Below are 22,681 nucleotides of genomic sequence, written 5' to 3'. Positions count from 1 at the left end.
AATGATAATACAAAGATGAAAAACATTGATCAATGATAATACAAAGATGAAAAACTAAATCAATGATAATACAAAGAAGAAAAACGTTAATCAATGATAATACAAAGATGAAAAACTTAATCAATGATAATACAAAGATGAAAAACGTTAATCAATGATAATACAAAGATGAAAAACTTAATGATAATACAAAGATGCAAAACGTTAATCAATGATAATAAAGATGAAAAACATTAATCAATGATAATACAAAGATGAAAAACTTAATGATAATACAAAGATGCAAAACGTTAATCAATGATAATACAAAGATGCAAAAAATCAATCAATGATAATACAAAGATGCAAAACGTTAATCAATGATAATACAAAGATGAAAAACTAAATCAATGATAATACAAAGATGAAAAATTTAATGATAATACAAAGATGCAAAACGTTAATCAATGATAATACAAAGATGAAAAACTTAATCAATGATAATACAAAGATGCAAAACATGAATCAATGATAATACAAAGATGCAAAACATTAATCAATGATAATACAAAGATGAAAAATTTAATGATAATACAAAGATGCAAAACGTTAATCAATGATAATACAAAGATGAAAAATATAATTAATGATAATACAAAGATGAAAAACTTAATTAATGATAATACAAAGATGAAAAACATTAATCAATTATAATACAAAGATGAAAAACATTAATCAATGATAATACAAAGATGCAAAACATTAATCAATGATAATACAAAGATGAAAAACTTAATCAATGATAATACAAAGATGAAAAACTTAATAAATGATAATACAAAGATGAAAAACGTTAATCAATGATAATACAAAGATGAAAAACTAAATCAATGATAATACAAAGACGCAAAACATTAATCAATGATAATACAAAGATGCAAAACATTAATCAATGATAATACAAAGATGAAAAACTTAATTAATGATAATACAAAGATGAAAAACTTAATTAATGATAATACAAAGATGAAAAACATTAATCAATTATAATACAAAGATGAAAAACATTAATCAATGATAATACAAAGATGCAAAACATTAATCAATGATAATACAAAGATGAAAAACTTAATCAATGATAATACAAAGATGAAAAACTTAATAAATGATAATACAAAGATGAAAAACGTTAATCAATGATAATACAAAGATGAAAAACTAAATCAATGATAATACAAAGACGCAAAACATTAATCAATGATAATACAAAGATTAAAAACTTAATCAATGATAATACAAAGATGCAAAACATTAATCAATGATAATACAAAGATGAAAAACATTAATCAATGATAATACAAAGATGAAAAACTTATACATGATACAAAGATGCAAAACGTTAATCATTGATAATACAAAGATGAAAAACTTAATTAATGATAATACAAAGATGAAAAACTTAATTAATGATAATACAAAGATGAAAAACACTAATCAATGATAATACAAAGATTAAAAACATTAATCAATGATAATACAAAGATGAAAAACTTAATTAAGGATAATATAAAGATGAAAAACTTAATTAATGATAATACAAATATGAAAAACTAAATCAAGGATAATACAAAGATGAAAAACATTAATCAATGATAATACAAAGATTCAAAACATTAATCAATGATAATACAAAGATGAAAAACTTAATCAATGATATTACAAAGATGAAAAACATTAATCAATGATAATACAAAGATGAAAAACATTAATCAATGATAATACAAAGATGAAAAACTTAATCAATGATATTGCAAAGATGCAAAACATTAATCAATGATAATACAAAGATGAAACACTTAATTATAATACAAAGATGCAAAACGTTAATCAATGATAATACAAAGATGAAAAACATTAATCAATTATAATACAAAGATGCAAAACATTAATCAATGATAATACAAAGATGCAAAACGTTAATCAATGATAATACAAAGATGAAAAACTTAATGATAATACAAAGATGCAAAACGTTCATCAAGTATAATACAAAGATGAAAAACTTAATGATAATACAAAGATGAAAAACATTGATCAATGATAATACAAAGATGAAAATACTTATTAATGATAATACAAAGATGAAAAACATTGATCAATGATAATACAAAGATGAAAAACTAAATCAATGATAATACAAAGAAGAAAAACGTTAATCAATGATAATACAAAGATGAAAAACTAAATCAATGATAATACAAAGATGAAAAACTTAATCAATGATAATACAAAGATGAAAAACGTTAATCAATGATAATACAAAGATGAAAAACTTAATGATAATACAAAGATGCAAAACGTTAATCAATGATAATAAAGATGAAAAACATTAATCAATGATAATACAAAGATGAAAAACTTAATGATAATACAAAGATGCAAAACGTTAATCAATGATAATACAAAGATGCAAAAAATCAATCAATGATAATACAAAGATGCAAAACGTTAATCAATGATAATACAAAGATGAAAAACTAAATCAATGATAATACAAAGATGAAAAATTTAATGATAATACAAAGATGCAAAACGTTAATCAATGATAATACAAAGATGAAAAACTTAATCAATGATAATACAAAGATGCAAAACATGAATCAATGATAATACAAAGATGCAAAACATTAATCAATGATAATACAAAGATGAAAAATTTAATGATAATACAAAGATGCAAAACGTTAATCAATGATAATACAAAGATGAAAAACTTAATTAATGATAATACAAAGATGAAAAACTTAATTAATGATAATACAAAGATGAAAAACATTAATCAATTATAATACAAAGATGAAAAACATTAATCAATGATAATACAAAGATGAAAAACTTAATGATAATACAAAGATGAAAAACGTTAATCAATGATAATACAAAGATGAAAAACTTAATTAATGATAATACAAAGATGAAAAACATTAATCAATGATAATACAAAGATGAAAAACTTAATCAATGATAATACAAAGATGAAAAACTTAATAAATGATAATACAAAGATGAAAAACGTTAATCAATGATAATACAAAGATTCAAAACATTAATCAATGATAATACAAAGATGAAAAACATTAATCAATGATATTACAAAGATGAAAAACATTAATCAATGATAATACAAAGATGCAAAACATGAATCAATGATAATACAAAGATGCAAAACATTAATCAATGATAATACAAAGATGAAAAATTTAATGATAATACAAAGATGCAAAACGTTAATCAATGATAATACAAAGATGAAAAACTTAATTAATGATAATACAAAGATGAAAAACTTAATTAATGATAATACAAAGATGAAAAACATTAATCAATTATAATACAAAGATGAAAAACATTAATCAATGATAATACAAAGATGCAAAACATTAATCAATGATAATACAAAGATGAAAAACTTAATCAATGATAATACAAAGATGAAAAACTTAATAAATGATAATACAAAGATGAAAAACGTTAATCAATGATAATACAAAGATGAAAAACTAAATCAATGATAATACAAAGATGCAAAACATTAATCAATGATAATACAAAGATGCAAAACATTAATCAATGATAATACAAAGATGAAAAACTTAATTAATGATAATACAAAGATGAAAAACTTAATTAATGATAATACAAAGATGAAAAACATTAATCAATTATAATACAAAGATGAAAAACATTAATCAATGATAATACAAAGATGCAAAAAATTAATCAATGATAATACAAAGATGAAAAACTTAATCAATGATAATACAAAGATGAAAAACTTAATAAATGATAATACAAAGATGAAAAACGTTAATCAATGATAATACAAAGATGAAAAACTAAATCAATGATAATACAAAGACGCAAAACATTAATCAATGATAATACAAAGATTAAAAACTTAATCAATGATAATACAAAGATGCAAAACATTAATCAATGATAATACAAAGATGAAAAACTTAATCAATGATAATACAAAGATGAAAAACATTAATCAATGATAATACAAAGATGAAAAACTTATACATGATACAAAGATGCAAAACGTTAATCATTGATAATACAAAGATGAAAAACTTAATTAATGATAATACAAAGATGAAAAACTTAATTAATGATAATACAAAGATGAAAAACACTAATCAATGATAATACAAAGATTAAAAACATTAATCAATGATAATACAAAGATGAAAAACTTAATTAAGGATAATATAAAGATGAAAAACTTAATTAATGATAATACAAATATGAAAAACTAAATCAATGATAATACAAAGATGAAAAACATTAATCAATGATAATACAAAGATTCAAAACATTAATCAATGATAATACAAAGATGAAAAACTTAATCAATGATATTACAAAGATGAAAAACATTAATCAATGATAATACAAAGATGAAAAACATTAATCAATGATAATACAAAGATGAAAAACTTAATCAATGATATTGCAAAGATGCAAAACATTAATCAATGATAATACAAAAATGAAACACTTAATTATAATACAAAGATGCAAAACGTTAATCAATGATAATACAAAGATGAAAAACATTAATCAATTATAATACAAAGATGCAAAACATTAATCAATGATAATACAAAGATGCAAAACGTTAATCAATGATAATACAAAGATGAAAAACTTAATGATAATACAAAGATGCAAAACGTTCATCAAGTATAATACAAAGATGAAAAACTTAATGATAATACAAAGATGAAAAACATTGATCAATGATAATACAAAGATGAAAATACTTATTAATGATAATACAAAGATGAAAAACATTGATCAATGATAATACAAAGATGAAAAACTAAATCAATGATAATACAAAGAAGAAAAACGTTAATCAATGATAATACAAAGATGAAAAACTAAATCAATGATAATACAAAGATGAAAAACTTAATCAATGATAATACAAAGATGAAAAACGTTAATCAATGATAATACAAAGATGAAAAACTTAATGATAATACAAAGATGCAAAACGTTAATCAATGATAATAAAGATGAAAAACATTAATCAATGATAATACAAAGATGAAAAACTTAATGATAATACAAAGATGCAAAACGTTAATCAATGATAATACAAAGATGCAAAAAATCAATCAATGATAATACAAAGATGCAAAACGTTAATCAATGATAATACAAAGATGAAAAACTAAATCAATGATAATACAAAGATGAAAAATTTAATGATAATACAAAGATGCAAAACGTTAATCAATGATAATACAAAGATGAAAAACGTAATCAATGATAATACAAAGATGCAAAACATGAATCAATGATAATACAAAGATGCAAAACATTAATCAATGATAATACAAAGATGAAAAATTTAATGATAATACAAAGATGCAAAACGTTAATCAATGATAATACAAAGATGAAAAACTTAATTAATGATAATACAAAGATGAAAAACTTAATTAATGATAATACAAAGATGAAAAACATTAATCAATTATAATACAAAGATGAAAAACATTAATCAATGATAATACAAAGATGAAAAACTTAATGATAATACAAAGATGAAAAACGTTAATCAATGATAATACAAAGATGAAAAACTTAATTAATGATAATACAAAGATGAAAAACATTAATCAATGATAATACAAAGATGAAAAACTTAATCAATGATAATACAAAGATGAAAAACTTAATAAATGATAATACAAAGATGAAAAACGTTAATCAATGATAATACAAAGATTCAAAACATTAATCAATGATAATACAAAGATGAAAAACATTAATCAATGATATTACAAAGATGAAAAACATTAATCAATGATAATACAAAGATGAAAAACATTAATCAATGATAATACAAAGATGAAAAACTTAATCAATGATATTGCAAAGATGCAAAACATTAATCAATGATAATACAAAGATGAAACACTTAATTATAATACAAAGATGCAAAACGTTAATCAATGATAATACAAAGATGAAAAACATTAATCAATTATAATACAAAGATGCAAAACATTAATCAATGATAATACAAAGATGCAAAACGTTAATCAATGATAATACAAAGATGAAAAACTTAATGATAATACAAAGATGCAAAACGTTCATCAAGTATAATACAAAGATGAAAAACTTAATGATAATACAAAGATGAAAAACATTGATCAATGATAATACAAAGATGAAAAACGTTAATCAATGATAATACAAAGATGAAAAACTAAATCAATGATAATACAAAGATGAAAAACTTAATCAATGATAATACAAAGATGAAAAACGTTAATCAATGATAATACAAAGATGAAAAACTTAATGATAATACAAAGATGCAAAACGTTAATCAATGATAATAAAGATGAAAAACATTAATCAATGATAATACAAAGATGAAAAACTTAATGATAATACAAAGATGCAAAACGTTAATCAATGATAATACAAAGATGCAAAAAATCAATCAATGATAATACAAAGATGCAAAACGTTAATCAATGATAATACAAAGATGAAAAACTAAATCAATGATAATACAAAGATGAAAAATTGTATGATAATACAAAGATGCAAAACGTTAATCAATGATAATACAAAGATGAAAAACTTAATCAATGATAATACAATAATGCAAAACATGAATCAATGATAATACAAAGATGCAAAACATTAATCAATGATAATACAAAGATGAAAAATTTAATGATAATACAAAGATGCAAAACGTTAATCAATGATAATACAAAGATGAAAAACTTAATTAATGATAATACAAAGATGAAAAACTTAATTAATGATAATACAAAGATGAAAAACATTAATCAATTATAATACAAAGATGAAAAACATTAATCAATGATAATACAAAGATGCAAAACATTAATCAATGATAATACAAAGATGAAAAACTTAATCAATGATAATACAAAGATGAAAAACTTAATAAATGATAATACAAAGATGAAAAACGTTAATCAATGATAATACAAAGATGAAAAACTAAATCAATGATAATACAAAGACGCAAAACATTAATCAATGATAATACAAAGATTAAAAACTTAATCAATGATAATACAAAGATGCAAAACATTAATCAATGATAATACAAAGATGAGAAACATTAATCAATGATAATACAAAGATGAAAAACATTAATCAATGATAATACAAAGATGAAAAACTTATACATGATACAAAGATGCAAAACGTTAATCATTGATAATACAAAGATGAAAAACTTAATTAATGATAATACAAAGATGAAAAACTTAATCAATGATAATACAAAGATGCAAAACATTAATTAATGATAATACAAAGATGAAAAACTTAATCAATGATAATACAAAGATGCAAAACATTAATCAATTATAATACAAAGATGAAAAACTTAATGATAATACAAAGATGCAAAACGTTAATCATTGATAATACAAAGATCAAAAACTTAATTAATGATAATACAAAGATGCAAAACGTTAATCAATTATAATACAAAGATGAAAAACTTAATGATAATACGAAGATGAAAAACATTAATCAATGATAATACAAAGATGAAAAACGTTAATCAATGATAATACAAAGATGAAAAACTTAATGATAATACAAAGATGCAAAACGTTAATCAATGATAATACAAAGATGAAAAACTTAATTAATGATAATACAAAGATGAAAAACATTAATCAATGATAATACAAAGATGAAAAACTTAATCAATGATAATACGAAGATGAAAAACTTAATCAATGATAATACAAAGATGAAAAACGTTAATCAATGATAATACAAAGATGAAAAACTAAATCAATGATAATACAAAGATGAAAAACTTTATGATGATAATACGAAGATGAAAAACGTTAATCAATGATAATACAAAGATGAAAAACTTAATGATAATACAAAGATGCAAAACGTTAATCAATGATAATACAAAGATGAAAAACTTAATTAATGATAATACAAAGATGAAAAACATTAATCAATGATAATACAAAGATGAAAAACTTAATGATGATAATACGAAGATGAAAAACGTTAATCAATGATAATACAAAGATGAAAAACTTAATGATAATACAAAGATGCAAAACGTTAATCAATGATAATACAAAGATGAAAAACATTAATCAATGATAATACAAAGATGAAAAACTTAATGATAATACAAAGATGCAAAACGTTAATCAATGATAATACAAAGATGAAAAACATTAATCAATGATAATACAAAGATGAAAAACTTAATGATAATACAAAGATGCAAAATGTTAATCAATGATAATACAAAGATGCAAAAAATCAATCAATGATAATACAAAGATGCAAAACGTTAATCAATGATAATACAAAGATGAAAAACTAAATCAATGATAATACAAAGATGAAAAATTTAATGATAATACAAAGATGCAAAACGTTAATCAATGATAATACAAAGATGCAAAACATTAATCAATGATAATACAAAGATGAAAAATTTAATGATAATACAAAGATGCAAAACGTTAATCAATGATAATACAAAGATGAAAAACATTAATCAATGATAATACAAAGATGAAAAACTTAATGATAATACAAAGATGCAAAACGTTAATCAATGATAATACAAAGATGAAAAACATTAATCAATGATAATACAAAGATGCAAAACGTTAATCAATGATAATACCAAGATGCAAAAAATCAATCAATGATAATACAAAGATGCAAAACGTTAATCAATGATAATACAAAGATGAAAAACTAAATCAATGATAATACAAAGATGAAAAATTTAATGATAATACAAAGATGCAAAACGTTAATCAATGATAATACAAAGATGAAAAACTTAATCAATGATAATACAAAGATGCAAGACATGAATCAATGATAATACAAAGATGCAAAACATTAATCAATGATAATACAAAGATGAAAAATTTAATGATAATACAAAGATGCAAAACGTTAATCAATGATAATACAAAGATGAAAAACTTAATTAATGATAATACAAATATGAAAAACTTAATTAATGATAATACAAAGATGAAAAACATTAATCAATTATAATACAAAGATGAAAAACATTAATCAATGATAATACAAAGATGCAAAACATTAATCAATGATAATACAAAGATGAAAAACTTAATCAATGATAATACAAAGATGAAAAACTTAATCAATGATAATACAAAGATGAAAAACTTAATAAATGATAATACAAAGATGAAAAACTAAATCAATGATAATACAAAGATGCAAAACATTAATCAATGATAATACAAAGATTAAAAACGTAATCAATGATAATACAAAGATTAAAAACATTAATCAATGATAATACAAAGATGAAAAACGTTAATCAATGATAATACAAAGATGAAAAACATTAATCAATGATAATACAAAGATGAAAAACTTAATGATAATACAAAGATGCAAAACGTTAATCAATGATAATACAAAGATGCAAAACGTTAATCAATGATAATACAAAGATGCAAAACGTTAATCAATGATAATACAAAGATGCAAAACGTTAATCAATGATAATACAAAGATGAAAAACATTAATCAATGATAATACAAAGATGAAAAATAAAATTCAATAACAAACATTTTAGAGATTGTACATGGAATATATTCCGATGTTTTTATGTTTTTATTATTCTTTTCTTTCTTGTTTTTTAAAGGGCCATGTTACATCGTATTATGGTCCAGCATTAGAAAAATATACTTCGTTTCAAGTCCATTCAACAGATGAAATACGTCAAATCCTTACAATTGATAATGGCTGTTTGTTTCTGACAAGAAACAATCTTCGTTGTTCAATAAGACGAGGACACAAACAGTTTGATTACAAGTAAGTAATTCAAGCCAAATAATTGTACATATTATTCTCAATTGCTTATCTATTTGAAATTATGTATTTGGGTGAAGCCAAAAGTATACTATTATTATCTTTTAATGATTAATTCAGTTTACTACTAATGCCTGGAAGGATGGTATCATGATAAATAAACCTACCACAACTCTTCCCTCATGGAAGGAAGTAATGCCTGTGAGAATAATCTCAGTAAAACAGAACAGACACTATGCTACCCTCACCTCTATCTTTCAATGCTCTATTCAGGTGTAGTTATCTGTTGTCATGATACCATCTGTTGTCATGATACCATCATCCCAGGTTTAATTCCTCCTTTTTGGGAGGAGAAGAGGGTAGCACAGTGTCAGTTCTGTTTTATTGAGATCATTCTCACAGGCATTACTTCCTTCTTTGAGGGAGGAGTTGTAGTATGTTTGTTCATCATGATACCATCCTTTCAGGCATTTAACAAAAGGCATTGTAATATATGTTTGTTGTCATCTATACTAGCAAAAATATACAACCAGAAGGGGAAATTTTTTTATATATATAATAATTTCAGCAGATATAAGTGATTCCATATATACAGAATTTATGCAGAACAACAAATGCCATTTTAACATAAAATCCAGCACCATTTTTCACATTTTTCCAGTGCCCAAACCAGATATTGAAGAATCACACCAATATATTACATCTGCTATATCATGTTGGTTGAAGTATGTGTAACATCTTTCTTTTATAAACTGACTCCACATGTTTTACTCTTCTCCATTTTAAAAACATTTTCATCTGTCTATATCATCTTAATTTTGAATATCCTCCTCTCTCTCTCTGACTGCTACCCCCTCTAATTCATACGCAAACTTTTGCAACTGCTAAAATAAAAAAAATTCAAAAGAATAAATTATCATCAGTCAATTCGATTTAGTTTTAGTGTTGATTTTTAAATTTGTTTTCAGCAAATGAATAGTATTTATTATAAGCAGTTTAAGGATTGAATGAAAAATGCTATCGAGAGGATATTAGATTATGATTTTTATTCTTACTTGGACATTTTATGACATTTAATTTCTGGAGTCAGGTCCAAGAGTGTACTCGGCTTTATTGGGTTAGATAAGGGTGTAAGTACAGCAAGATTTATTACAATAATTCATAGTAAGACCTAACATTGCTACTATGTACTTTTTCACTATGCTCATAACACCATATTACTTTCTTTGATTTTACTGCCAAAGCTCCTCTCCCTTCCTGTTGTCTGAAGATATTGGCTTCCTGAGTCGAAATGCACCTAACATTGATGCTTTTTGTTTTTGTACTCCCTTTTGCAAAACTTAATTATGTTCTGCGAAAACAAAAACAAAAACCCATTCCCTGTTTCTCTTTCTATCTCTCCCACTTCCTGACTGATTTCCTAAATTAAAATGTACCAAACATTAATACTGTAACCCTTTTCCTGCTCACATTGCGAAACTCATTCATGTTCTGCAGGGCAGGGAACAAAAACAACAATATTCACTAGAAAACAACCAAACCAAATGCTACAAACTAGCGATTGAAGATACAAAGAGCTTGAAGAAGAAAAACGTTTTCAAAAAAAATAACTGGATGCAACATAGCTGAAAGGGGTTGATGTACTATGAAACAAAATGAAAAAAAATAACTGGATGCAACATAGCTGAAAGGGGTTGATGTACTATGAAACAAAATAAAAAAAAATAACTGGATGCAACATAGCTGAAAGGGGTTGATGTACTATGAAACAAAATGAAAAAAAAATAACTGGATGCAACATAGCTGAAAGGGGTTGATGTACTATGAAACAAAATAAAAAAAAATAACTGGATGCAACATAGCTGAAAGGGGTTGATGTACTATGAAACAAAATGAAAAAAAAATAACTGGATGCAACATAGCTGAAAGGGGTTGATGTACTATGAAACAAAATGAAAAAAAAATAACTGGATGCAACATAGCTGAAAGGGGTTGATGTACTATGAAACAAAATGAAAAAAAAATAACTGGATGCAACATAGCTGAAAGGGGTTGATGTACTATGAAACAAAATAAAAAAAAATAACTGGATGCAACATAGCTGAAAGGGGTTGATGTACTATGAAACAAAATGAAAAAAAAATAACTGGATGCAACATAGCTGAAAGGGGTTGATGTACTATGAAACAAAATAAAAAAAAATAACTGGATGCAACATAGCTGAAAGGGGTTGATGTACTATGAAACAAAATGAAAAAAAAATAACTGGATGCAACATAGCTGAAAGGGGTTGATGTACTATGAAACAAAATAAAAAAAAATAACTGGATGCAACATAGCTGAAAGGGGTTGATGTACTATGAAACAAAATGAAAAAAAAATAACTGGATGCAACATAGCTGAAAGGGGTTGATGTACTATGAAACAAAATAAAAAAAAATAACTGGATGCAACATAGCTGAAAGGGGTTGATGTACTATGAAACAAAATGAAAAAAAAATAACTGGATGCAACATAGCTGAAAGGGGTTGATGTACTATGAAACAAAATCAAAAAAAATAACTGGATGCAACATAGCTGAAAGGGGTTGATGTACTATGAAACAAAATGAAAAAAAAATAACTGGATGCAACATAGCTGAAAGGGGTTGATGTACTATGAAACAAAATAAAAAAAAATAACTGGATGCAACATAGCTGAAAGGGGTTGATGTACTATGAAACAAAATCAAAAAAAATAACTGGATGCAACATAGCTGAAAGGGGTTGATGTACTATGAAACAAAATGAAAAAAAATAACTGGATGCAACATAGCTGAAAGGGGTTGATGTACTATGAAACAAAATGAAAAAAAAACCAAAGAAATGCTTGAAGAACTTGAAACATAAAAACTTTACACATTTACACGGACTGTCCCCTGCAGAGGGTAAAAGTTGGCCATAGCTGGCGACCCGAAATGCTCTAGAATGGGATCCTGGTGGTTGAGCACTTCACGACCTGAATCCAAGTGGCCGTGAGTTTGCAACACTTAATTTTGGCCCTTACTTCAGCTAGATGGGCGATCAGAGAGACCCAACCTGATTAATCGGCTAGTCATGCCACGCCCTAATAACAGTAAACCCTCACAAAAAGAGAAATACAAATACATCACACACAAACACATATACAAAAAAAAATACTAGTATTAAAAAGCTATGGCAAGGGTTAATCAGATAGTGAAACTAGATGCTACCGACAACAAACCCCTTTATTATACCTTGCTGGTATAAGGAAAGCGTCACAAGCAACTACACTCACTGTTTGAGTATATCATCCTTGTATCCCTGAGATGTTTGGGTACATGGATTTCCCCCCAACTATCTCCCAATATAGGGTTTCAAAGAGTGTGGGAAGCAAGGATGATGAAAGAAAATGATATTTCATATAGCTTCCAAAAAAATCAAAAACCTCATCCAGATTTAAACTTAGAAAGTGATGATGAAAATACAAACTTTCCTGAGTATATAATCTTAGAATTGCAAGACAATACACAAATAACCAAAATGTCTCCATTCCTAATCAAAAAATTATAAACAAAAACCTAAACACAAAGCAAATTAAAAAATGGAACCTTACTTGTACAAGTATCTTCTAAAAATAGTGCTGAAAAATTCTAACATGGACAAAGTTCCATGATATAAACATCAAAACTTACCCTCACAAAACCCTTAACACCTCAAAATTAAACAAACCTAACAAACTGAAAAGTTATTGACACCAAAAGAATTACAATAAAAAGAAAGAAACAAACAATAAACACAAACCTAAACATATTAACCTTCAATACCCCCACCCCACCAACTGAAATTAAAATGAGATATATTAACATTAAAGTAGAAACATATATCCCCAGACCACTTCACTGCCTAAACTGCCAAAAATTCGGCCACTCCAAAGATTACTGCACCAGGAAAACAGTATGCCCAAAATGTAGCAGCAATGAACAAGGAAACATAAAATGCCAAGGAAACATAAAATGCCAAGGAAACATAAAATGCCAAGGAAACATAAAATGCCAAGGAAACATAAAATGCCAAGGAAACATAAAATGCCAAGGAAACATAAAATGCCAAGGAAACATAAAATGCCAAGGAAACATAAAATGCTCAAACTATGGTGAGAACCATCCAGCATACTCACCTATCTGCCAAAACTGGAAAAACAATAAATGAATTAAAATATACAAAAAATATAAGCTTTACTGAAGCCAGAAAGATCATTGGATCCATCTCCACAACAGAACCAATTAGATCATATGCAGGTGTAACCAAAAACCAAACAGAAAACAGAACTTCAGGGAATCGCAGCCTTAATAAAGACATTTCAAGAACTAGTTGAGACATTGTAGGCCATCTTACAGCAACTACCATCAACTCAAGCTGTACTTGAAAATAACTCCCAAACAACTCACAAACTCCCTTCCCTTTCTTATTATTAGATGACTTTAACAGTCATAATGCTAGTTGAGGATCCACAGACAGAAAAGGAATCATTATAGAAAATATTATCAACAACAACTTATGCATATATAATGAAAAAATAACCTTTATTCACTCTGCTACAAACTCGTTCTCAGCAACTGACCTCTCTATAAGTGATCCTAGTATCTTTATGGATTTCAATTGGACAGTGTGAGTGACCACTTCCCAATAACATTAGAACACTTTGGTCCTGAAATAACCTAAAGAATTCCTCGCTGGAACCTTAAAAAAGCTACCTGGAATAAATTCAAATTATTATACAAGCACAAACTCCTACCTGGAAAACATGAGAGAGACCCGATCACTTACTTTACTAATACCATCATCTCAATAGCTGAGGAATGTATACCAAAAACAAAATCATCAACCAAGTATAATCAACCCTGGTTTAATGTTGATTGCAAAAAGGATACGACATGCTGCATTAAGACAATTCAATAGCTTTATGTCCCAAATCAGTAATAACACCAAAGATAAAACCATATGGAATATGATATGGAAAATATCAGGAAAAAACACAAGTTCGCCTCTCAACCATCTCTGTATAAACAATAACAAAATAACCCCCCCAAAAAAAGGATATGGCCAATATGCTTGCAAATAATTCATCATCCAAAAATTACAATAAAAAATTCCAGATTATTAAACAGAAATCAGAAAAAAACAAACTGAACTTTAAAAGTAATAATGAGGAAGAATACAACAAACCTTTAACTATTCATGAACTAAAGGATTCATTAAAAAAAAAAGCCAATAACATGACTGAAGGACCAGATGAGATAACACATGAATTCCTAAAACAACTAATAGATGAACCATTAAAGTATTTACTTTCCATTCTTAATGACATCTGGATCAATGGCAATTTTCCAGCTATATGGAAACAAGCCACAGTCATTCCCATACCAAAACCAGGAAAGGATGCATCTGACTCCTCCAATTATCGCCCTATGGCACTAACAAGCTGTGTGTGCAAGACAATGGAGAGAATGGTAAACACTAGACTAATTGGGTTTCTTAAAACTAATAAAATAATAACCAACTTTCAATGCAACTTCCAAAAGCATCGGAGCACTATAGATCACTTAATATGATTGGAAACTTTTATCAGAAATGAATTTATACAAAAAAAACCCATATGACTACTATTTTCTTTGATCTAGAAAGGCTTATGATATCACATGGTAGTATTGGGATCATGAAAGATCTCAAAGAAGCTGAACTGAAAGGAAGTCTACCCAGCTTCATCAACAACTTCATCAACAATAGACTATTTAATGTCCATGTTCAGACATCAAGGAACAGGAAACCCACTAGATTACTCTATGATAGAAAAAAAAATCCGAACCAACAAATCCAGCCCATAACTGCATCTTCAATCCTAAATACTAAAACCTATTTGACCAAAAAGTAAAAGCTATAAAACTTTTTATCTCTGTATGAAACCACTGTATGAACCACAATCTCTAACATCCATGATGTCAGCCTTTCACCCTAGTTACTAAAACAGCCTGTAATTATCCTTGAACTAAACAAGCTCCAAAAAAATCAAACTCATCCACTAACCTATCGAGAAAAACTCCTTAACATTCAGGAAAAATACCCAAACCATCAGCATATCTACACAGATGGTTCTTAAGACAACAACAGAATTGAATGTATTCAAAACTTTACAGAAGCGACTGCCAGACTATACTTCAATTTTTAGGACTGAAGCCATGGCTATAGAGGTGGCTCTGGACCTCATTACTGACCTCATCCAGGACAAATTTAAATTTTTCAGACTCCCTTTCAGTACTCGAATCCTTAAAGAACCAAAACTTAAATAACCTACTATTCATCAACCTACTACAAAGAATACATACTCTTTCTCAAAATAAAATCATTAAGTTCTGCTGGATTCCCAGTCATTTTGGAATTCAAAGTAATAAAAAAGTTAACATAACTGTCAAAAACACAGTAAAACTTAATATAAGTAATATGAAAATTCCACACTCGGACTACAAACAACTAATTAATAAATTCATTACAAAGAAATGTCAAGAACAATGGAATAACTGTCAAAATAACAAACTTTTCAAAATCAAAATCGAACCCAGGATAAAAGAATGGTTACCAGATTTCAGAAAATTGTGCAGGGAGGAAGTGGTTTTGTCCTGTATTCGCATAAGTGTAACACTAAAGAGAGGCCACATCAGACCTGTAGGGTTGATGTGACGTTTCTTTTGGTTAAAAGTAATTTTTTGTTCCCGGAGGATGATCGGGTTGAAGGAATAAAAATTATTATTAATTTTTTTTTGTGAATAAATTCTGAGCTAAGTCTGTTGTTGAGATGGCAGCGGCAAGAGTGCCTTTGTAGCGAGAGGTTAAATCACATTCTAGACTTCAAAAGCGAAAAAGAATGCATAAAATATTTTAGCCAAAATACACAGGCGTTTGATCTACAATGGCCGAAATCATAGTTATGCAGGAGCCGGAGGGTTGGAGATTTCACACCCGCAATTGGCAAAACTATGAGCCAAGTTGACCTGTGAGTTGACAATTGAAAAGTCGGGTTGTTTTTGATCTGAGAGAAACACACGCAGTGACTCGGCATTATGTTTAGAACAAAGAATAGGAAAAAAATGAATTGTCCGAAATTTCAAAACAATAATATAACGTATCGAGAATTGTCATTTGGTGAATCAGGTCGAACGAAAATTGAAGTTATGAAATACTTTTGCTCGGATGGGAAAATGCGTTATCCGATAAGTTCAAAGCGACAAATGCATTCTTGGTCTTTTGACGTAAACAAAATGTCTGATATAATAGAATGGCCGACAACCAGAACTTAATTCAAAGATAAACTAAAATTCCTTTGAATTATTAAAGCGAAAAATGAGATCAATAGATAATTTTAAAACAAATAAAATCGCGTGATTTGCTGGGTATGGAAAAATTCCATTAGTAAGCCAGGGAGGAGTTAAATAATATGTGTAAGTTGGGCGTTAATTAAGGGAGGAGTCAATCCAATTTTGGAAATGGACCAATGAAAAAGGGCCCTGTCGAATTATAATCAAGCAATTTGATTGGTCGATGACGAACATGGGTGTCGTCATCATTCCATAATTGTATTATAAAAGAAATGAAAAATCAGAGATTAAGTCAGTAAGTCAGTGAGAGAAGAGAGAGTCCGGAATCAGAGTCAAAGAGAGCTAAGTCTCGGCAGAATCACCTCTCCTCTCTATCCCCTCGCTTGTTGCCTGATAACTCAACGCTTATAACGTGTCGATCACTTAACGAGAATTACGCAAAGTCTGCGATACCGACTAGGTATTTCAACAACAGAAGCTCAGTTGTAGAACTAACTGCTTGCTTGAATTAATTGTCAACTATATGTATATGCTGTAAATACTTCTTTTATGAATTTCCGAAATATATATTATATTAACCAACCTCCGGAGTTTTGTTGCTGATGTGCGTTGATCCCTATATGTGGATATTTCTTTATTTGCCATTTGTGATACCGTATCCGTCAACGAACACCCAGAATAACTAGACGATCCATGGAGAATAGGCCTTGAGGACCGAGTATCCGAGAAGAATCCTCAACGCGTTAACGAAGAACTCACTGGGTGACGCGACGTACTAACGGTTGGCAGACCTGGTTGCCCAGTCGACATATCATAACTGCACCGACCAGGGTGCAGATCATAACTGGGCCGCGATCAGAGGTTCAAGGTCGTGTAAGGTCACATGTAAAGGTCACATAAGACACATGCATATAACTCGCTCCTTCATGCTAAAAAAAGAAGACTCTCCAGAATGTTTGGCATGCCAAGAACCCTTTACGGCAAAGCACTTTCCTTTAGACTGTACGATCTTACACATATCCGTCAAAATTATTACAATGTCGACAAAAAAAATAAATCCTAACAAAATACTAACGTTTCTGAAAAAAGTAGACTTCTACAAAAGAATATAATTTTAATTCAATCCAACTTTACTCTGAAAAAAAAAAAAAACTAATGATATAAAAAGATTAACTTGATTTACTGTATAAGTTAAAATATCTAAACCATGACAAAAAAAAGGTTGATATGCCATAAAACCAAATCAACCCCCCCCCCTTTTCATCTCCTAAGTTAGTTGGAAGAAGCTGAAATGTTGAAAAAAAAAAAAAAAAAAATCTGACTACGTGTCTTGTACATATGGTTTCAATTTGATTAATTTTCTGCAAATTTATAGGAAATGCATAAAAACCCATGCATAATTCTGCTCCAAGAATCCCATATTTAGATTATTTTTTAAATTTCTATTATTTGAAAGTTATAAATTAAAGTAAAAAGTTGCCTTTCCTTTTTATGAAGGTCATATACCAACGCTATTATTGTTATTTGTTTGAAATAAATTACTTGAATCACTCAGTTTCTAATTTGTTCCTTCTTTGACTCTGAAATTTGTTTCTAAATGCCATGTTTTTCATTGTGTACCTTTTGAACATTGTATTTTGTTTTGTTTCATCGTTTAGTGATGAATTCATGGAAGATATGCAGTGTATGATTATGACCAGCCCAGAATCTGTGTTGATGGGTGGTCATCAGACAAAGGTCATTGAACTTGACCTTAACAAGTTAGAGCAGATACGTCAGGTAAAAAACATAAAATCCTTTTTAACTTATTTGCATCATCATTAAACAAAATGATAAAACTTTTTGTAAATGCTTTTGATATTTCAATTGTCACACTGATATGAAAATCCCAATTTTCTATTTTAAAGGTGAATAAAACTTCATTATATACTTAGTCATGAATATACCAACGATTTCAAAAAGGATAAGTAATTAACATATTCTTTTAAAAAAGAAAAAATTAATTCCCTGCTCATTTTTTTCTGTTTCTTATTGAATAATTAGTTTCATTTCACTATTACACACTGTTCATATGTTGCACATATTTACATAGCATTTGGAGTTGCATTTAGAGTAAATCTCTATTTCAGAATAGTCACTATGAAACCACTTTGTCAATTTTTGGTCTACATACTTGAAACTTGATATGAGGTATTCGGACCTGTGAAATAAAATCAATTTGGTTTTTACCCCAAAAAATAGCTGATGAAGGGCCGAAATTGAAAAATTGAAACTTGCAGATGTAGTTTGATGTAATGTGTATGCTCTATGTATACGCCAATATGCAGTTATGTTTAACTGCATTAATTTGTCAAGTTTTCATATGCATGTATTGTTAGCCCAGATGGTAGCAAATACTGCTAGAGAACTAAATGTTTTGTTTTTGATTCTAGCTGATGGTACTCAAGTCATTGTTTTTCTTTTGTTAAAAAAGAAAAACAATGTTTCATACTTTTGAAACTACTACTATAATTCGCTCTATAATAAATAATATGAAATCTACATAAATTAAAATATCATATTTAAGTGTATTTTATGACCGGACAATGCTGGTCGGCCTGCTAGTGTCAATATATTTAAAGATATGTGTAGAAAAAAAACAACTAAATTTGAAGTATTATATTTGAGTGATTTGTCTGTACAATAAATTGAATATTTTAAAAATATTTTCTTTAAAAAGAACCATCTTTTTAACCATCTTTGTTTCTGATTTTACTCTTTATTCACTGCTGATGTAAGAACATATTATTTTTATTCTATTTAATAATCACAAATAAAATAACACTTAGTATCCAGTTCTGCTCTATAGCTATTGTTATATTAAAGTTGAGTTAATCAGCATTCATTTCCTGAAGGATTTTATATATATATATATATATATATACTTTAATAGCACAAAATATATGTTAAAATATTCTTTAGTTCTGGGATTGAATTATGTTTGAAAAATGTTACATTTTAACTCTTCTAATTAGTTGTGATTTGTAATTATATGAACAAGTCACATAGCTGTGTCCCCAAGTCCCTCTTGCCCCTCTGTTATTGTATGTTGATCCAACCCTTTAATATTTTTTAATGTTTCTGTAAAAATTTAGAGAAAGACTGGCTCTCTTTATTCAACATTGTTTCTGAGTTTATTTTACCATCTAATGTACATAGTGTGTTTGTACGCACATATGTAAATAAATATTTTTTATTAGATGAAAGCATGTTTTAGTAAATGTGTTTATGAATTTTCAAATAAAATCAAACTGGAATAATTAGTGTTTGTCACACAATGGTTCATCTCGTATATTAAAAAGCTGCTGTCATTCCATAGCTAAGTATTATAGCTGCAAAATTAGGATCTAATAGAGGTCTTACCTTATGGGATAAAACAACATGGTCCACTTAACCCATTAAAGTAGGAAAAGTAAAACTATATATCGTCCAGACTTGGAATAGATGATGATATTGCATGTGGATTAGTTGAAAAAGAAATCCAGCCCAATTAAAGATGAAAAGTGTGAAGATACCATTTGGCAATGATGTCGGTGGTAAGATCCATATTAACTCCACAACTACAAGTTACCTACATGCACTGTGTCTTCTGTCTTCATTAAATCAGCCTCTACCAAAAAACTGAATGGAACCCATTTCCCTATGAAATCAAAGCATTACTAAACTTTGGTCCATAAAAGGAAACTGATAGTAGAAACTGAAGTTCCTGTAGTAAACAAGGATCGCATTGGTGAACAAACATGACTGCAGTTGAAATATGTAATGAAGTTGATGCAAAATAAAACAAAGAAGTTTGCTTCTCTTGTACTGGAGAAAACTCTGCTAGACAACAATAATAAATATAAACTCTGCTAGACAACAATAATAAATATAAACTCTGCTAGGCAACACTAATAAATATAAACTCTGCTAGACAACAATAATAAATATAAACTCTGCTAGACAACAATAATAAATATAAACTCTGCTAGACAACAATAATAAATATAAACTCTGCTAGACAACAATAATAAATATAAACTCTGCTAGGCAACAATAATAAATATAAACTCTGCTAGACAACAATAATAAATATAAACTCTGCTAGACAATAATAATAAATATAAACTTTGCTAGACAACAATAATAACTACAAACTCTGCTAGGAACAATAATAAATATAAACTCTGCTAGACAACAATAATAAATATAAACTCTGATGGACAACAATAATAAATATAAACTCTGCTAGGCAACAATAATAAATATAAACTGTGCTAGACAACAATAATAAATATAAACTGTGCTAGACAACAATAATAAATATAAATTGTGCTAGACAACAATAATAAATATACACTCTGCTAGACAACAATAATAAATATAAACTCTGCTAGACAACAATAATAAATATAAACTCTGCTAGACAACAATAATAAATATAAACTGTGCTAGGCAAAAATAATAAATATAAACTCTGCTAGACAACAATAATAAATATAAACTCTGCTAGACATCAATAATACATATAAACTGTGCTAGACATCAATAATAAAGATAAACTCTGCTAGACAACAATAATGAATATAAACTCTGCTAGACAACAATAATAAATATAAACTCTGCTAGGCAACAATAATACATGTAAACTGTGCTAGACAACAATAATAAATATAAACTCTGCTAGACAACAATAATAAATATAAACTCTGCTAGACAACAATAATAAATATAAACTCTGCTAGACAACAATAAAAAATATAAACTCTGCTAGACAACAATAATAAATATAAACTCTGCTAGACAACAATAATAAATATAAACTCTGCTAGGCAACAATAAAAAATATAAACTCTGCTAGGCAACAATAATAAATATAAACTCTGCTAGACAACAATAATAACTACACACTCTGCTAGACAACAACAATAATAAATATAAACTCTGCTAGACAACAATAATAAATACAAACTCTGATAGACAACAATAATAAATATAAACTCTGCTAGACAACAATAATAAATATAAACTCTGCTAGGCAACAATAATAAATATAAACTCTGCAGGACAACAATAATAAATATAAACTGTGCTAGACAACAATAATAAATATAAACTGTTCTAGACAATAATAATAAATATAAACTGTGCTAGACAACAATAATAAATATAAACTCTGCTAGACATCAATAATAAATATAAACTCTGCTAGACAACAATAATAAATATAAACTCTGCTAGACAACAATAATAAATATAAACTCTGCTAGACAATAATAATAAATATAAACTGTGCTAGACAACAATAATAAATATAAACTCCGCTAGACATCAATAATAAATATAAACTGTGCTAGACAATAATAATAAAGATAAACTCT

At 27.3% G+C, this 22,681-nt stretch overlaps 1 protein-coding gene across 2 annotated transcripts in view; it reads left to right on the top strand.

Annotated features, from left to right (window-relative positions):
• The window catches only part of LOC145292022 (PAN2-PAN3 deadenylation complex catalytic subunit PAN2-like), a 147,229-nt gene that overhangs the window by 38,275 nt on the left and 86,273 nt on the right, over nt 1-22,681 (top strand). For both annotated transcript variants that reach the window (XM_080138028.1, XM_080138029.1), the window contains 2 exons: nt 9,744-9,913; nt 18,941-19,061. In XM_080138028.1, the coding sequence (XP_079994154.1) occupies nt 9,744-9,913; nt 18,941-19,061 (291 nt within the window). The remainder of the gene's footprint in view (nt 1-9,743; nt 9,914-18,940; nt 19,062-22,681) is intronic.

Source organism: Euprymna scolopes, chromosome 13 (genome assembly GCF_053919585.1).
Source record: "Euprymna scolopes isolate OS-2025 chromosome 13, ASM5391958v1, whole genome shotgun sequence".
Lineage (NCBI taxonomy): Eukaryota > Metazoa > Mollusca > Cephalopoda > Sepiida > Sepiolidae > Euprymna > Euprymna scolopes.
This window is presented reverse-complemented; position numbering and strand designations above follow the sequence as displayed.